General features: G+C 39.3%; 1 protein-coding gene across 1 annotated transcript in view; it reads right to left on the reverse strand.

Moving 5' to 3' along the window:
- The window catches only part of hsd17b3 (hydroxysteroid (17-beta) dehydrogenase 3), a 54,576-nt gene extending 36,222 nt beyond the window's left edge, over positions 1 to 18,354 (reverse strand). Inside the window, exon 1 of the mRNA XM_039758862.1 lies at positions 18,144 to 18,354. Coding sequence (XP_039614796.1) covers positions 18,144 to 18,294 — 151 coding nt within the window. The 5' untranslated portion in view covers positions 18,295 to 18,354. The remainder of the gene's footprint in view (positions 1 to 18,143) is intronic.
- Between the last annotated feature and the right edge of the window lie 285 nt (positions 18,355 to 18,639).

An 18,639-nucleotide genomic window follows, 5' to 3' on the forward strand; every position in this document is an offset into this window, starting at 1 on the left:
CCTTCTTCTGGCTTCTTACAAATACATTATGTCAGGGATGCCAGGGGCCATGACCCGGCCGGGACGCCAGGAGGGACCGGAAGAGGGTCAGAGCCCTGCCTGGATCACGTGGGGTTTGCCTTCCGGGTTGCTTTGGGGGCCACGGGTCAAGGGCATGGAAGCCTTTCCCTGTAGGGGCCCGTGGTCACCGCCAGGAGGCACCCCAGTGCCTTGGGGACCTGTTACCCCAGCACTTCCGCCACACCAGGAAGTGCTGGGGGGAAGATTTATGACAGCGCCCGGAGAGCAGCCGGGAGGACAGCCGGCACTTCCGCCACACTGGGGCGTGGCCAGAAGAAGATTGCCGGGAACACCTGGGGCTCATCCGGGTCCTCTATAAAAGGGGCCGTCTCCATTCATTCGAGGCTAGAGTCGGGTGGAAGGAGGACGAGGCAAGAGGAGCTGTGGAGGCGGCCCGAAGACAAGGCATTGTGAAGCCAGGACTGTGTATTGGGGTTTGTGCACGTGATTAGGTCTGAGTGACCATTGAACTGGGTCTTTGTGACCATTATATTAATTGTAAATATTGTAAATAAACGTGTGGTGGTTTGAGAACAACATGTCCGCCTGTCTGTGTCCGGGACAAGTTCACAATTATTAATATGTCCCTTATGAAGCTCAGGCCCATATCTAATAAAATAAATAAAGCATTATACTAATTTGTTTTTCTCGTAGATGGTGCTATTATATAACATTTCCAGAATTATGGCACTTTCCACTTTCTCCCCATTATGTGTAGGTTTATGCTAACACACCAATGACATACTGTGAGGGTCCTTTGCTGTAACAGCATGTGATGTTTTGTGAGGACTGAGCCAGATGGTTTAGATTCATCACACACTTATAAATGTCAGTCTTATTCCCAAAATTTAGCTACTGCATAGCAATCAACTGACAAAGCAGAACAAAATGTTCTAGAGCCATGTTCTCACCATAAACAAAAATCTAAGAAATACAGAATAATTGTTCTTAAAACAAAAAAGCCCATTTAACTGCTGCATAATCAGGAAGCTTCTGGTAAAAAAATAATAAAATAATATTTTCTTTACTCTATATTTCTATCAGAAAGTCTGAAAGAAGATAGTGTTAGTAATTATATTTGTGTAAAAATATAGGCCTTTTACCAGTAGTCGACTACCCCAAATGAGCTCAAAAACCATCAAACCAAAGTGGTTTATTTATTTAATAGATAAGGAGCAAGAAAGGAAGATGTTGCAAACTATACACTGAAATGATCCAGCCAGATCTGGAGTTTGGTAAATACTGTAATTTATCCATCCACACATTATGTTTCAAAATCAAACTTCCATCCACTAGTGTTTATAGAGTCATGGGAGGGGGCTCTGTCCCACCAGTATCAGGCACAACTCAGGAATCAAGAGACTCAGTCTTAGTGCAGGTTACATTCAAACAAAACATAGACTGCAACATGTCCTAATTATATTTCTGTGGGGCAGGCCAAACCAAACCTTCAAGCGGTGCATTTGGATTTTGTGGGCAGGCACTAGTCAAGCAGAATTTTTTAATCTAAAATCAAATTAATCTCAGTCTTGATTTTTATCAATCTAGTTGGATTCAGAAGGTACTTGGACCCCTTCACTTTCTGAAAACTTTTTTGTATTATAAATGTAATACGAAATGGACAACTTTGACATTGTTTAGGACAGAGTAGTGGCTCTGAGGCTAAGGATCTGTGCTGGTATCTGGAAGGTTACCAGTTCAAATTCTATTATTGCCAGAAGGGATCCTGCTCCGTTGGGCCCTTGAGTAAGACCCTTAACCTGAAAGTTGCTCCAAGGGTGCTGTACAATGGCTGACACTGCGCTCGGACCATCCAAAGGTCAGGCAAACAGACAATTTCCCTTCAGGTATGGTTACAATATTCCAGATTTCTACCCATCAATCTACACCCAATAGTCCATAATGACAAAGTGAAAACATGTTTTCAGAAAGGTGTGCAAATGTATTAAATATTAAAAACTGAAATCTGCCACTTACATAAGTATTCTGACCCTTTACTGTGGCACATCCTGTTTGCTTTAATTATCCTTGAGATGTGTCTAGACCAGGGGTCTGCAACTCCAGTCCTGGAGACCTACTGTGGTGGCAAGTTTTCATTCTAACCCTTTTCTTAATTAGTGACCAGTTTTTGAGAACCTGACAGAAATGAAGACCATCTGAGCAGCATTCCATCAATCAGGAGTTTATGGTAAAGTGGCTAACTCACACTAGGAACTTGCCAAATGCCATTTAAAGATTTTAGAGTCCTCCTTGGGCCACAGAAGGGCTTAACTGCAGACTGCATGGAAGTAATTGCCAGCTATGATTTCAAAGTCTTTCCTTCCCCTTGGGCAGTTGAAGTTGAAGGTGCAAGGGTCTGATACTTTACCCAGTATTTGTTGTTTCATCATTGTTAATTTCTTAATTATTATTGTTTAAAATTAACCATTGGCTTGTAACTATCAATTTTTGTGTTCATTTTTATGATTTAAGATATGCTTCTGTCATCATATACAACAGACCTGAGTGTGAGGCCATGTCGGTTGACATTCAAATGAGCTGAAAACTTGAGTGAGCAAAGAGAATTGGAAGAATCTCAAGGCTACCTTTCATTTAAAACATCTAAGATTCTGAGCAACACAAAGTGGGATATATATATATATATATATATACAGTATATATATATATATCATATATATATATAATATATATATAGTAAAGGGTCACTGTTGCCCTTTTTAACCCCAACAGACAGATGCAGGACGCAGGCTAAAACACCAAGAAATTATTTAATTTCTTCCTTTAAAGTGCCCACAAGCACCACAGCCACAAATAAACAGACAAGTAATCATTAAACCTCTCAATATAATTCTCTCTTTTCTCCACCAAACCTCTCAGCAAGCTCGGTCTTCAGCAGTCCTTTATATAGTTCTTGACCCGGAAGTGCTTCTGCTCTTTCTCCCACGTGATTTACCAGCACTTCTAGGTCAGACAGAGAATTCAAGTTTTTTGTCAGCCCAGAAGTACTTCTGGTTTTCGGTCCTCATGACTCGACAGTATTTCCAGGCTATAAGGGAAGCACAACTATATATATATATATATATATATATATATATATATATATATATATATATATATATATATATATATATATTTACTGTACAGAGCTATTCAAAAATGTATTTGAAACAAACCGTATAAGACAGAAAAGTTTGGTCCTATGGTTCTTGAGGTTGCATGCACTCAACGTGAGCACCATGTGTAGTGTGACAAACATCAAAACGGTATCCCATTTCTTGCCACAAACAAGTCAATTCATCCCTAGTTACTGAATTCACAGCTTCCTCAATTTGATGTCGCAAATCTTGAAGATTAGTGGGCATAAATGGAACAAACACTCTTTCTTTAATGTACCCCATAGATAAAAATCACAGGAGGTAAGGTCTGGAGACCTGTGAGGCCATAGATGATGAGCAAGATCTTGTTGTCCACCTCTTCCAATCCATCGTCCTGGAATGGTGTTGTTCAGGACCTCCAAGTGGAAATGAGGTGGGGCACCATCTTTCATGAAAATGAACTCATTTGAATCTTGAAGTTGAATTTTTAAACTTTGAACTTTCATCTATCCAGTGATGCACAGAATGTGTTTCTGACTTATACAGTTTGGTTAAAATAAATGTTTGAAATCTGGTCTTTCATTTATATATATATATATTGTCACAAAAATGAGACATGAACAGATAAAGGTTTGGGGCAGCCACCCGTGTAATATAGTATCCCGGCTGCAAAAGTCGTTTTTATCAAAATAACCAGCACTGAAGTGCATACAATGAAGTCCAAAACAAGACTGAGGGAAAAGGGAAAAGGGGCAGGTTTTTAAAGGGGAAGACAGGAAGTGAGGTCATAAGGATCGGGCACGTGGTCTTCAATCATTGGATCACACCCAGACATGACATCAGAGGGGCCGGAGCTGGTGAGGTCGACTTCCCTTGGCTCGGTCCCAGAAGTGACGTCAAGAGAGCCAGGTGGAATCTCCCGGGAATGGTCTACAGGCAAGGGAGAAAAAGAGTCAGTGTACTCTGCCACATCCCGGCATGCCGCCGAACTGCCTTCACTCAAGCCCTTTAGCTGTCTCCTGTGCGCACGTGTGTGACTATATATATATATATATATATATAAAATATATATATATACTGTATATATTTTGACACCCACTGCACGCCCAACCTACCTGGAAAGGGGTCTCTCTTTGAACTGCCTTTCCCAAGGTTTCTTCCATTTTTTCCCTACTAGGGTTTTTTTGGGAGTTTTTCCTTGTCTTCTTAGACAGTCAAGGCTGGGGGGCTATCAAAAGGCAAGGCCTATTATAGCCATTGCGGCACTTCTTATGTGATTTTGGGCTATACAAAACTAAATTGTATTGCATTGTATTGTATTGTATTAGATTTTCCCACACTCAATCACCACTGATCTCTGTTATACCTTATTGCAGAACCAGCTGAGGATAGAAAGGGCGAAGATCCAGAGCAAGGGAAAGAGTATGGTGGAAAGGATTTAGAACTGGCCTGCATCTATAAATATGAGGTGTTTGATTGCTTTAAAAAAAAATGGATGAATTTTTACATCTATGCAGAACTGATGCTCTGAGACAATAACAGATTGGGACTGTAGTGGAAATGGCTGTGGTCATGGATGCATGCAAGAATGTAGCATAACAGGTTTAATATGTAGACCAGTTATCACATTAATCTGAGCTTATCTTTCTTGGTCTGGTTGTCTGCCAAAAGGTACCCAACAGATAACATCAAGAACAGATAACATCCAAGAAGTTCAGGCCACTGAGCATCACGTGGAGAGCAACTAATACTGATAAACAGATACAAATAAGCAGAATTGTACCACTGGAAAACAGAGAAGACTACTGCAATAGGCATTTTTAGCTTTTCAATCACAGCTCCCTATTTTTTAGTTAATAAGGAGTATGAATAATGTATTGTATTGCTAACACCACAACTGAGATGAATGCATTTTATATTCTAAGAGAGGAGGTCCGAATTCACAGCACACGCACCAATTATTATATATGTGGTGACAAGTCAAGCAAATTGCTAGTGGATGTCACAACTTTTATTAGTCAGTATAAACTACCTAACCTTGACACTTCTGTCTTCCTTACCTGAAAAATTTTAATCCCATTGCTGTTAATAGCGATAATACCTTAACCAGTAAAACTGGGCAAAGAAATCAACAGTATAGATTACTGCAGAATTTTCATTGTAATGTATACCTGATGATTCTTTAATCAGTTTTATCTCAATTATTAATCATTTGTTTATTGTTATCCGTTGTTGATTGTGTTCAGTATTTTCCTTGCCCTCTGTATGTTGAACTTGAGGGTGCAGGGTCTTCCAACCCTGCAGCTGTGGGACCACCCTTGACTTACAGTATATAAGTTCCAAGGCATTAGCTTGTAATCTTGTTCTTCAGTTCCTGGATTTGGAATCCCCTTTGAGACCCGTTTTCTGTTTTAACTGTTTCATTAATGGATTTTTGACTGGTTTATGGTTTTGCTCTTTGAATTCCGGACTTGGTTTTGATTGTTTTTTGAGGTGTATCTTTGAGACAGCATTCTGTATTTCTGCCAATTTCTATCTTTTTGTTAAATAAACATTTCTTGCAGGAAACATTGTTTTTGTTCATTTGGGGGTTGAGTTTTTAGAGCTTCCTTCTCCCTTTCTTTGATTTATATACTTTGGGACCTTTTGCATGTACAGGCCGCAAAGCATACTTTTTGAGATTGAGGATCAAGCAAAGGGGTCGATCTACTATTAAACTGATAAAACTTAAGCTTCGGGTCCCCTAATCCTGGAAGGGGACAAGAACCAACTTTAAATTTCATCCCCTATAATTCAAAAACTATGAGGTATGGGAAATTTTCATGGTCTGTGCTTCAAGGGCCAAATATCACTACAGCATTTGAAATAAGAATAAGACTCATGATCAGTATGGTCTGAACTTTGCAACTAAAAAAACTACTTACGAGCAAGAGAAAATAGTTTCCAAAGAAATGTATTATATGGAATAGTTTATACATGACTTATACATAAGGGTAGTCTGTCAGTTCTGCAATCCAAATTCAAAGAGTTAGGTGCCAAGCTGAGGAGCAGAACTGACAAGGTAGTCTTCTCCGAAGTTCTGCCTGTGCCACGCGCCAGTCCAGGTAAGATTGAGGAGATTGATTAGAAGGCTTAACTTCTAATAAAGTTAATGACTATGAGGAGGCAACAAAAGGATACGATCAAAGTGGAGCTTATGATATTATTTATCTGGATTTTCTGAAAGCATTTGATAAGGTGCCACATGAAAGGTTGGGCATCAAGTTAAAAGAATTGGGAAGTATTACACATAGAAAGTAAAAATCTTAGGTTTGAATACACAATGGGCGGTTGGAAAATCGAGAGTACACCTTATGAGAAGGAGTTAGGAGTCATGGTGGACTCTAAGCTATCAACTTCTCGACAGTGTTCAGAAGCCATTAAGAAGGCTAACAGAATGTTAGGTTATATAGCACGATGTGTGAAGTACAAGTCCAAGGAAGTTATGCTCAACCTTTATAATGCACTGGTGAGGCCTCATCTTGAGTACTGTGTGCAGTTTTGGTCTCCAGGCTACAAAAAGGACATAGCAGTGCTAGAAAAAGTCCAGAGAAGAGCGACTAGGCTAATTCCAGGGCTACAGGGGTTGAAGTATGAGGAAAGATTAAAAGAGCTGAGCCATTACAGTTTAAGCAAAAGAAGATTAAGAGGTGAAATGATTGTAGTGTTTAAAATTATGAAGGGAATTAGTACAGTGGATCGAGACTTGTATTTTAAAATGAGTTCATCAAGAACACGGAGACACAGTTGGAAACTTGTTAAGGGTAAATTTCACACAAACAAGAGGAAGTTTTTCTTTACACAAAGAACGATAGACACTTGGAATAAGCTACCAAGTAGTGTGGTAGACAGTAAGACGTTAAGGACTTTCAAAACTCGACTTGATGTTTTCTTGGAGGAAATAAGTGGACAGGACTGGCGAGCTTTGTTGGGCTGAATGGCCTGTTCTCGTCTAGAGTGTTCTAATGTTATACTTGTCTAGTGTTTTTCAGTTTGTTTTACCCTTTTTGGTTATATTTTGGCGTTTGGTGTAGCAATACATTATGTTGTGGCCTGTAAAAACCGTTTGCCATTTGGAATATCCCTGCTTTTCATTACAAAGCAAGTGTGTTTTGATATTGTCTTTCACTACAAATATTTCGGTGTACCTGAGAGTGGTAAGACTTTCAGAAAGTCTTCGGCAATCCTACCCATTTATACCAAAAATTAATCACTTTCATGTGACCCAAAAACTATAAGAAAATGTTGCAGTTATTGCACTAAATTATTTTCTAACTGTTCCAATAATAAATTATCTGTTAAACAAACTTCTCACAGATGAATAAGTCTCTCTTTTAAACATCAGCATCATCTAAGTAGAACTAAAGAAGGCTTTAAACTCCAAGAGTAAAGGGAAGGCTTCAAGGCCGGGGTGCCTTCCATCTGAACACATTTCCTCCTTTTGACAGGAACTATCCCGGCCTATCTTTATAATTAATAAGGATGCTGCTTCTTCTAGACACTAAAGTCTTGGGGTCAACATGTCAAGAAAAGAAAGCAAATGGCCCAATATTATATCAAAATGATCATTTTTGAATACTGATGCAAAACTTTAGATTTAAGGTCCATGTTTGTCAACTGTTTTAAGTCATTAAAATATGATCCACCCAGACAAGCTGGCCTCATCCTCTCCTAGGTAGTGCCTGACAATGTCTGGAGACTCTTGCATGTCAGTGACTCAGCCTAAACTCTCCAAAAACCTGTAAGATCTCTTCTCAAATAACGCTGACAAGATAGATTCATTGGTTGTTGCTAAGGTGGGTTGTGAAAAGAACAAGCTTCTGTGAAGAGGTGGCCTCAGGGATATGCAAGGCCTATGGCTGACCAACCCCATACAGGGCTATTTACATCAAACGCTGTTACCGGTATGTGTAGACTGCATAAACTTGTGTGCAAATTTAATAAAAATAATTTTAACATACACCGGATTTTCTCATTACAGTATTCAGCTAAATTTTTGCAAGATAACACGCAGACTTCATCAAAATATAACAATATAATCTATTTAAAAAGTGAAATTCATAATTCATGACAATACCATGACAGTGTGAAATGTGATGCGGTGTCATGCGGAAATTAGCAGGGCATCTTCTAGAAAAGTACCTAAATTGCAAGTACACTCTGAGTCTTAATATGGTGTACATTATAGTCTTAACTCACGTTGATGTCTTGTCAGCCAGTTATCATTAGCAATACATGCTTTTGTGCATTAATATTCAGACATGTTTATGGTTTCAGTGTTTTGACAGGAAATGTGAAATTAACATAGAGGTATCATCATGAAATCTCTTACCGGTTTCCAGGTTCAGAAATGAAAATCCACTTTTCCACAAGGACCAGAAGGTGGATGAGTCAAAAAACAAACCCAAAAAGGTGGAGCTAATGATTAAAAATGGGAGACAGAAGTCATAAAGAACTAGCAAAGCTAAATCAGGATTCAGAAATCAGGTAAAAACCCACAAAGGTCTTAGCCCAGAAAATGTTTTAAGCAACGCCTAGACCCTGAAAAAATGTTTAGTTTTTGTCCTCAACTTCCCCATATGTCACATACAACTTGATGCCAGCTTAAATACTGGTGCACTAGTGACAGGAAAACCAGGCCTTCTGGGAAAAAACTCACAGCAATAGTAAACAAACTTAAATCCAAAGCAGCGACTCTTCCAAGAAAACAAAAAAAGACAAGACTTTAAAAATGATAAAGTTCCCAAAAACAGAATTAAGTCCAAAAACTAATCCAATTCTACACCATTAACTGAAAGATATAAGAAACAAACAACATGTAGCCACAAAACAAAAGCTAAAGGTGTCCAGAATGACTAAACACTGACCAATACCAAAATTCCCCATTCCTTTCCTTCCCAAAATGGGAACCTTCTCTGACTACAAAAATCTACTGAACCAAACTGTGGCTTTAATAGTTTATCCCTACAGGCCCATCTTTCTCCTTCCACTGTTGTCACTGAAGGTTTCAGGAATCATGAAGATAACATTCATACCTCAGTTAAGTACATATTGGACTTTTAATTATTCTAATGTCTGATCATTGTTAAAATGAACTTTGTACCTCATCTTGATTTTGTAACTGATAAGTGAAGGAGCCAAGTCTCGTTTCACATTTGTTTTAGGTCATTGCTAATAAAATAAATTTTGCACTTGATTTTCCCAATGTGAAACTGTGGTGTAGTGGGTCCACAGCTCAAGTCAACTGGGCACTTTTTAAATAAATAATCGGCGCACTCACGGCTTAGAGAGGGGGCATGGTATTTGTGGTCGGAAGCGGTTCCTGGGTGAATTCGTGATGCTGGCGAACCTCGCTTAAGTGCACAGGTGAGGAGTTGTCCAAATCCGTAATTGTTTCCCGGGAGCTGCTAATTGCCACATCTGATCCACGTCCCCGTAATAAATAGAAGCACGAGACGGCTAGCAGGGGAAGATGAGGGGAGAAAAAAAAGTGTACGGAAGTTAAGAGAAGAGAAGAAGGTGGCAGGAAGCAGGCAGGAGAAAGCTGGTGTGTGAGTGAGCAAAGAAGGCAGATGAGCAGTGAGCCTTAGCAGGGTGTGTGGCTGAGAGCTAGGGCAGTCGATTGTGGTCGCTCCCGCTGAGCATTTTGTGAGGAGCGGGAGTGACCAGAAGAAGGATGACTCGCCGTGGAAGACAGTGGGAGTCAGGAGGCTTGGGAGGTGGATGCCCTAGCGTGAGCATCCTGGTCGCTGGGGAACCCAAGTCTCGGTCTGGGGAGAGCAGATACGAAGCCAGGGATCAGGAATCCTGCAGACCAGTAGGTAGAGCAGGTCATCTGCAGCTAGGGTGACTCCCCTGCTTCTCCCATCCAGGCAATGCACCAGGGGAGTCGCCAGTCACCAGAAGATGAATGCACTGGGCTTTATTTTTTAAAAGGACAGCTTCCAGCCATTGTTTTAACTTAGTTGTTTTTTTTAAAGGATTTTTTTTTTCTGTTGGATTTTAACCTCCACTTATTCACTCGTTTTAATGGATTATTTATTTAATGACATTTTTGAAACACTGCACTTATTTAATTGAACACTGTTTCGTTTGCTGGTTTTAATAAAAGCACTTGGCACTTTTGCACCATCCCCTTGCTTTGTTGTGCCTCACTGTCTAGCTCATTGGTGACATTACCAACGGTGTCGGGTTCAGAACCTGAATGGGAGCATGGAGCGAACCCGCATCGTCACAGGAACACAAACTCATACTCAACAAATATAATCGTATAGTATGTAGTGTTATGTAAATTGTAAGTTGAAAGCGCTTTTGTTCACTCGTGATATATACACAATTCATTTTACAGAAATGTGTAATCCAAACACACACACATAAAATTCTTACGTGTATTGCAAAATGTCACACCTCAAATGCATAATATTCTGAGAGATGTATTCGGTTGTGATGATTCCACTGAAGACATCTTTGAATATCTTTGAACCTGCTGACTAAATTCTGCATGCATTTTCATATTCCAGTGTCTTTGTTTCAAGATGGTGTACAGAAACAATAAGGTTATAGCAATTGATGCAGATGGGACCGTTCACAATTTTTAAACACTGTATGTTATAAAATATGTTTTTAGCGACATCTACTGGATAAATACAGGCAATACAGCAGATTTTAGGGGTGGAGCTGAAAGTCTGAATAAGTAGCTGGCGAATAAATATCCAAGCATGGCCACATGACTAAGTCACAGATGTCTTGGGCTGTGAAGAATTTGAAGCTAACATTTAGCTGTTATTCATGTTTATAAGGTTGCATCTGTCTGAGGAATTATTTTTATTAATTGTAAAGATTTGGGAGAGAGATCAGAGAAATGAACACCAATACCACGAACCAGCATGTAGCTTCAAAAGGCGCATGAAACCGTTTTGATAAGGCACTGGATGTGTGTGTAATTCTTAGGATCATGGATAACTTTTTTGTATTGTTATTTTGTAATGTTAAAAATATATATTTTATTAAAATACTGCCCTGACTGAAGTGCAGTGAGGCAGTGGGGTCATCGCTTCACCCCAAGCGACAGCCCTGCTTAGCTCTAATTCGCTACCCAGTCACTAGTTTCACACTCTTTCTCACCTACACTCTGTCTCCACCATTTTTCTTCATAAATTATGAAACAAAGTACAAGGCTCTTCCCCTAGTTTCACTTTGGCAAAGAAACCACTGACATTCCACTCCTCCCGTTTCCTCAAGTACAATATGTAAAATCAGAAATTACTCTAGAAAACGCAAACACAGCAAACTCTTACAAAAGTATTCAGACTCCTTCAAATTCTGCAGTTTCTTCTCTTGCAGATTTAATTTTATATGGATGCATTTGATAGGAAGAATCAAGGGAAGGACGAATGTAGTCAAATACAGAGGGACCCTTAAGAATTTAACCTGCTCTAGGGCATGTGACCTCAGACTTGGGTGGTGGATTACCTTTCAGTCTGACAAAGACCCAAAGTATACAGCCAAGACAACGCTGGAGCAACTTCAGGATGAGTGTCCAACTGCCTTTGAGTGGCCCAGCCAAAGCCCAGACTTAAAGCTCATGGAACATCTGTGGAGCAACCTGAAGATGGCAGTTTTCTCATCCAATCTAAAGGAGCCGAAGAAGATTTCCCAGGAAAAATTGGATCAACTGCCCAAATCCAGGTGTGCCAAGCTTAATAGTAGCAAAATTCAGAATTTAATTTACTTAATATTTTGTTGAGAAGCACTGTAAGAACATACCATCTAACATTATCTGTAAAAAAACACATTACTTAAATAATATGAGCTAAGAACCACCACAGCAGGAGAAAATGCAGAAGTAGTAATTGAGAAGGAGAAATTCTTACTTGAACAAGTGAAAAAATATCAGCACCACCCAGCGCCACGAGAAACAAAACCGGATTAGCGAGATGCTTTAGATGCCCTTGCGTTTAAATACCATCAGAAAAGTGTGTAGCACTACACTAAGCAAGGACACACAGCAAGATCGAGATTTTGTTTTGTCCATCCATCAGTCTTTTTTAAAGTTTTTTTTTCATATAAAAGAACTGTTTTAGTTCATCTTAGTATCATCAAGGCAGCTTTTAACTCTGGGTGGTATGCCTTTCCATCCCACAGTACAGCGACACACACGTTAACTCCTGGTGAAAATTTAGAGACGCATTTTAATCTAATCTGCCCGACTTTGTGATGTTAGACACAACTGGATTACCTACAAAAATCCACAAGGAAAAGGCAGAAAATAACTCCAGACATTGTGCAAGTCGGGCATGAACCCAAGTCTCTCCGAGACAGCAGCAGCATTAGCCAATGTGCCACATTGTTTCATTAGATTACACCAAAACAATTCTTTTCATCATGAATACAAAAAAATATAGAATACCAGCACTCATAGCACAACAAAAGGTAAAACAAGAGCATGTATGAGATGAAAATGACACTGCAATTTCAAAACAACATAATGCAGGAATGTGGCCTTACAGTAATCCTAAAAAGATTATGCCATGGCTTATCTTTTGAGCATATTGTTTTCATTACAGTATGAAGGTATCAATCAACAGCAGAACGTATGCTTCAGTATGTACTTGCAAAGTTTTGTGCAAGCCTGATTTGCATGACATGAATATTTTACTTATTTTTAGCTCTTTGTTATTTGTCAATATAGATAATTACATTTTCTCATCAATTTAACAAATTATATAAAGGTCATATACTATCTGTTTATCCCAGAGCAAGATTATAATTCTTTCTTTTCTGTTTAATAAAACATTGCATTTAGATTTGCTCATTAATCATATTGTCAGACATTTACAAAAAGACTCAAATATGGCATATACAGGGTGGTCCACATCTATTTATGCAGATCCATATCGCCTGGGTGACTTTGATTTATGCTGGGACAATTCCAGTTCGGCGCGAAGACGATTCTTCATGTCGTCAGTTCTCACACTTCTCGATGGTCCGGGATTTTTCGGGTGATTTTCTATGTAATAAACTTAATAAGTTATAGCGTAATGAAAAATGCATAATTAGATCTGGACCACCCTATAGTATATACGTACAGTGTGTAGAGTATGTAAATCTAAATATATAAAACAGATTTACTGAAGGTGGCTGTTTTGCCTTCATTTGTATGGTTTCTGTCTTACATCCAGTGCTGCAAAAATAGGCTTCAGGTCCTCACAACCATAAAGTAAATTGTATAGACTGTGTGCTTCTTTGATTGCTTCTTTATCCATTTTGTGCACTTGATTAATTGAGACCAAGGTTATGGAATCTAAATTATATATATATATATATATATATATATATATATATATATATATATATCGTGTCACGCACAAGCGAATAGGAGACCGCGGACGGACCTTAAACTGCTTCGAAAGATGTTCGCCGGCAGGGAGTGGCAGAGTACTAACCTTTCTCCTTTAATGTCTTCCAGGAAAAGAGACGCTCCGCCATCATAAGCCTTCCCAGTACGTCTACTTCCGCCCTTCCTCCGCCATCTTTCCTGACGTCAGCAGTCCCATCCTCCCTCACGGTTTCTTCCCAACATTCCTCCACTTCTGGCTCCTCCCCTATAAAATGGCCGCCGACGCCTCAGAATAGCGTTGCGCATATGAACCTGTTTTTGTGTTTGTATTTTGACCTGAGTTTTTTGTTGTGGAGCAGTTACAATATACGGGGCCGGAAAACCCCAAACCTTTATACTGTTTGCTATTGCATCTTTTACAATATATATATATATATATACTGTATATGTTGTATCAGACAACTGGGGACCTTGCCCCACTGGGACGTGGCACAAGGAAGGACCGGGAGAGGGGCAATATATTCCTCTGGACGTAAGAGGGCAGCTTCCCTGGATTCCATCAAAGCCACAGATACAGAGCTGGGAAGCTCATCCCTGTGGGGGTCCATGGCCACCACCAGGGTGTGCGTGGACCGCAGCACAACCGCCACAGCAGGAAGTGCTGCTGGAACAGGAACCAGATATGGCCGGAGTGCTTCCGGGTGCAAGGGCAGCACTTCCACCACACCAGGAAGTGCTGCTGGAAGATCATCAAGGAGCACCTGGAGCACATCTGAGTGTGCCATAAAAGGGGCCGCCTCACTCCATTCGGGGAGCTGGAGTCGGGTGGAAGAGATGTGGAGTAGAGGTGGCAAGAGAGTGAGAAGCCTAAAGGACTGTTAGCATTGTGGCTAATTGTGCACTGTGGTATTGTGTTAAGGAATAAAACATGTGTGGTTTGGACATCTGGCTGTCTCAGTGTCCGGGGCATCTTTCTATATCTATCTATCTATCTGTCTCTCTCTCTCTATATATATATATATATATATATATATATATATATATGTTTTTATTTAGTTTTTTGTGTTTTGTCTCCCTCTCTCTCACTTGTGTACAGTCTATTTATATATCCCTAGGGAGACAAAACACAAATAAACTAAACCAGCTAAATAAAAACAGGCTCCATGTATTGTCAAAAAACACAACACACAAAATATGGAGAAAATTACACAAAACAAGCAAGGCAGGAGAAACCACACTAACATAGCTGTCTTACTTCACAAAGTTTACAGCTAGATACAAACTATTTGCATCTATTACTTATATGGCTAGCTTACAAATATATTTCTCTAATAAGCAACCAAAAACTCAAAGCCAGACAATCCAACCCTAGCTCCCCATACAGTGCTCTGTCCTTCTCCTCTCACTCACATACTCTCTCTGACCTAAAACCCAAAGAAGCTTAATTTATAAACCTACACCACACCCATAACCCAGGTGAGTTAATTAATAAGCATTTTAAGTGGGTAATTAGGGCAGGACTCAATTAAGGTAAACACCAAATTAGAGTATAAAAAGAAAAGTCTAGAGTAGGTTGTAACATACTCCCACCCCTAAAGAAAAAAGTCTACAAATACATATTTTTCTTTTAATCATAAATTTCTATACATTAATACAAAAAAGAGCATCAGCAATTATATTTTCTTTACCCTTTTTATGCTTAATAATTAGGTTATAATTTTGAGCAATCAAAGACCAACGCATTAATGTCTGATTAGAATTAAACATACTGTTTAAAAAGGTAATAGGACTGTGATCTGTAAAAAGACCATTACAGGGAGTACAGATTTGTTGCTTGTACAAACGCATATATGTTGATCTTTATATTACAGAATTTATACATACTGTATACAGTAGTTTTATATATATATATTATATATATTGTGACAGATAGAGGGCGCTATAGTCGTCTTGAACCCTCAGACTATACGCCAGACACCAGATAAAAGTCCAAAATAATGACTTTTTATTAATCAACAGTGCACAAAGCACCTTCCTCTCCACAATACTCATTAAATAACACAATACAATCAATAAACCAATCCTCCTCTTCCAGACGCGTTGCCACCCTTCCACCCAGCTCAGCTCATCGTCTGAGTATGTTCCCACAATCTTTATAGTCCTTGACCCAGAAGTGTTTCGCTCTCTCTGTCCATGTGACTAGGAACACTTCCAGGTCAGATAAAAAGTCCTTTTTCTTCAACCCGGAAGCACGTCATTCCTCTTGTCCATGTCACTCGGACGTACTTCCGGGGTGTAGGGCAAATACTCTTTGTTCCTACTCATTGTTCCTCTCTGTGTTCTCCTCTAGTGGCCCCCATGATATCCAGCAGGGCTGTGGATAAAAACTCCATTGTCCAGGATACCCTGCTGGTCTTCTGGGCACCTTCATGCTGCAGGGAGGGCTCCATCTGGCGGCGTCAGCTTGGGTGAATCCCCGAGTCGAGGCAGATTGGGAAGCGCGTCACGTATACCCACAGCCTGGCTCGTGGCTCGTTGCGCGAGCCAATGCTTGTATTTAGATCCGAATTTTTCGTTCATACTTTCCTCTTATCTTGAATTTCTCATGTACAGAGGTGATCGTATCTAGAGGTTCCACTGTATATATATAGATGTATATATATATATACATATATATATATATATATATATATATATATATATATTTATATATATATATATATAAATATAAATATATTCAGTCTATGTAGTCCAACTTACAATAGAATCAATTTTGACTATATAATCATACTTAGTATATGAGGAATGAATTCTAATTGTTAAAAGTGAAACCTGTCATACAAAGTTAGTCTTTTCATAACTGATTAGATTTGTTTATATGGCAGCTTAATGTACACATTTTTTCATTTTTATATTACACATACTATATATACTGTCATGCTTGTGTGCCTGGAGATCACCTTTCTGGCTTTGCAAAATAAGCAAAGGGCAAACCAATAGGATCAAAGACCAAAAAAAAAAGCTAGCTCTGTCAAGCTAAGCAGTACCACCCCACCATGATAGGGGGCACTGGCACTAACACTGTCTTCTTTCTCACCCACAATTCCAAGAGACAGCCCGAGGAAGATGCCTAGCACCCAAATTCAGCCCCTTCCAATTGAGACCAGAAAAAATAAAACAGTTGGTTCCCTGGAAGATGGCGCCTCGATTTAGAATCAGCTGGCAATGGAGATGGAGATTCCACTGATGGAATCCTTAATATTTGTAGTTTTATGCTTTAAGCCAGATTTCCATGTGTGCAAAAGCGCTGAATGAGTATTGGTTTGTTTCTTTGTTTTGGCACCTACGATTAAATGATTAAATGGGGTAACCTGGCAGGTGCCCCAGCTCTTTTTCTGGGCTCCTTCACAGTTTGTTCACCGGTCACCAGGTAACTGCCTGTGTGTCTGTCTGGTTGCTTTGTCAGTAAAATAGATGGTGCATCACAAACATTACCACTGCTTTTACGAATCCCGTACCAAATGGCACATAACAAAGATGTATGTACTGCAAACGTTAATGCCAAGGTCTGCATTGATTACTTAGATTTTAACCAATCAAAGATGAGTTGTACAGCTAGTAATATCTTATATATAAACCTCTACGCATGGAAGTGTGTGTGTCTGTCTGTCTGGCCCAGAAGTGCGAAGCTACAGCATGACGCTCAAAGAGCCACCAAGGCGGCCCCAAGTTAACAAGTCGGAAGAAGAAAGAAGTGCAAGGCTACAGCATGAAGCTAAAAGAAAGCAAATCCATCACCAAAATGAAACCACCAACAAAAGACAAACCCGCTTAGCCACTAATACACAAGCGAGGCAAACATATTGTCAAAACTAAACCACCCAGGAGAGAGAAACTCGCTTAGCCGCTGATAGACAAAGTGGGCGAGTACATCCACAAAACAAAACTGTCGACTCTGCATTTCAGTTTTTTTTTCTGATGATTTCAACAGTTTCTAGGAGCCCGAGCTTTTTACAGCACAGGCTTACAAAGCTAGTATATATATATAAATATATATGCTAGCTAGATAAATACAGATACAGATTTAGATATAATAAACTCACATCTGCTTTAATAATGTATACATTTCACCTCAATTTAATTTAGTTTTTATTGTGTACTGTTTTTCTCCTAAGAAAGATTTAGAGCTGTATTCACATTTGCAAACATAAAACCATAACTGATAAATTAAAAACTGACATATATTTCAGCGCACACCTATTAAAAAAAAAGTATAATGCAATATACTATAATGTGAATTTAATTTTCTGTTCCCAATATCCTAATTTAGGAAACATCAATTTATCATATCTAGCAGTATTGAAGCATAAAAATGTGCTTAAACAAAAAGTATATATTCATTATTTATAGTAATACTACAATTTGTTCATTTTTGGAAGCAGATGGTTTTTCTTTGCTGTGTTTTTAAACATGCTTCTGAATGATTGATAGCTACGTAAAGAAACAAAAAGCTGAAGTGAGTGAGTTGCTCGGACTGACTTTACATTAGATTACAGCCTAGAGTTAGACAGCATTAAGATTCCGTATGTACAGTAATTAGGAAGGCTTACCTGCCCACTCTCCTAATGAGATGAAAAAGAGATCAGGCACAGGACACCAGATCTTTGGGGAAAAAATCTTCAAGAAATAATAAACCTTCAGAGCAGCACAAAACACCACCACAGCACCCAGGGAAATAAATGTGAGCTGCAAGAAATCCATTGGAGTCTGCTCAATACGCACACCTCACTGTGCCTCACTGACAGCGTTTTAAAACTGAATGCTCTGGAATGGCATGTAGAGACACAAACTTAGCTCATCTTTCTTAACAGACAGCCCTGCTGGCCAATCATAAGTCATGCTGAAGGCTGTTAATCTTAAACCAATGGCTCCCTTCTTACATTTGAAATGTAAAATATGCAAAAGGAAAGAAAGCAAGGTTTGACTGGTAAATCTATGCTTAGCCCCAACTGAGGTAGCATATTGTACTCCAGCCTTTGGCACAGAATGATAGACTCATTAAGTGATTTTGGGGTGGATTGTGAATCTGCCCTCTGATGGATAAGC

The sequence above is a fragment of the Polypterus senegalus genome, chromosome 7 (assembly GCF_016835505.1).
Source record: "Polypterus senegalus isolate Bchr_013 chromosome 7, ASM1683550v1, whole genome shotgun sequence".
Taxonomy (NCBI): Eukaryota; Metazoa; Chordata; class Cladistia; order Polypteriformes; family Polypteridae; genus Polypterus; species Polypterus senegalus.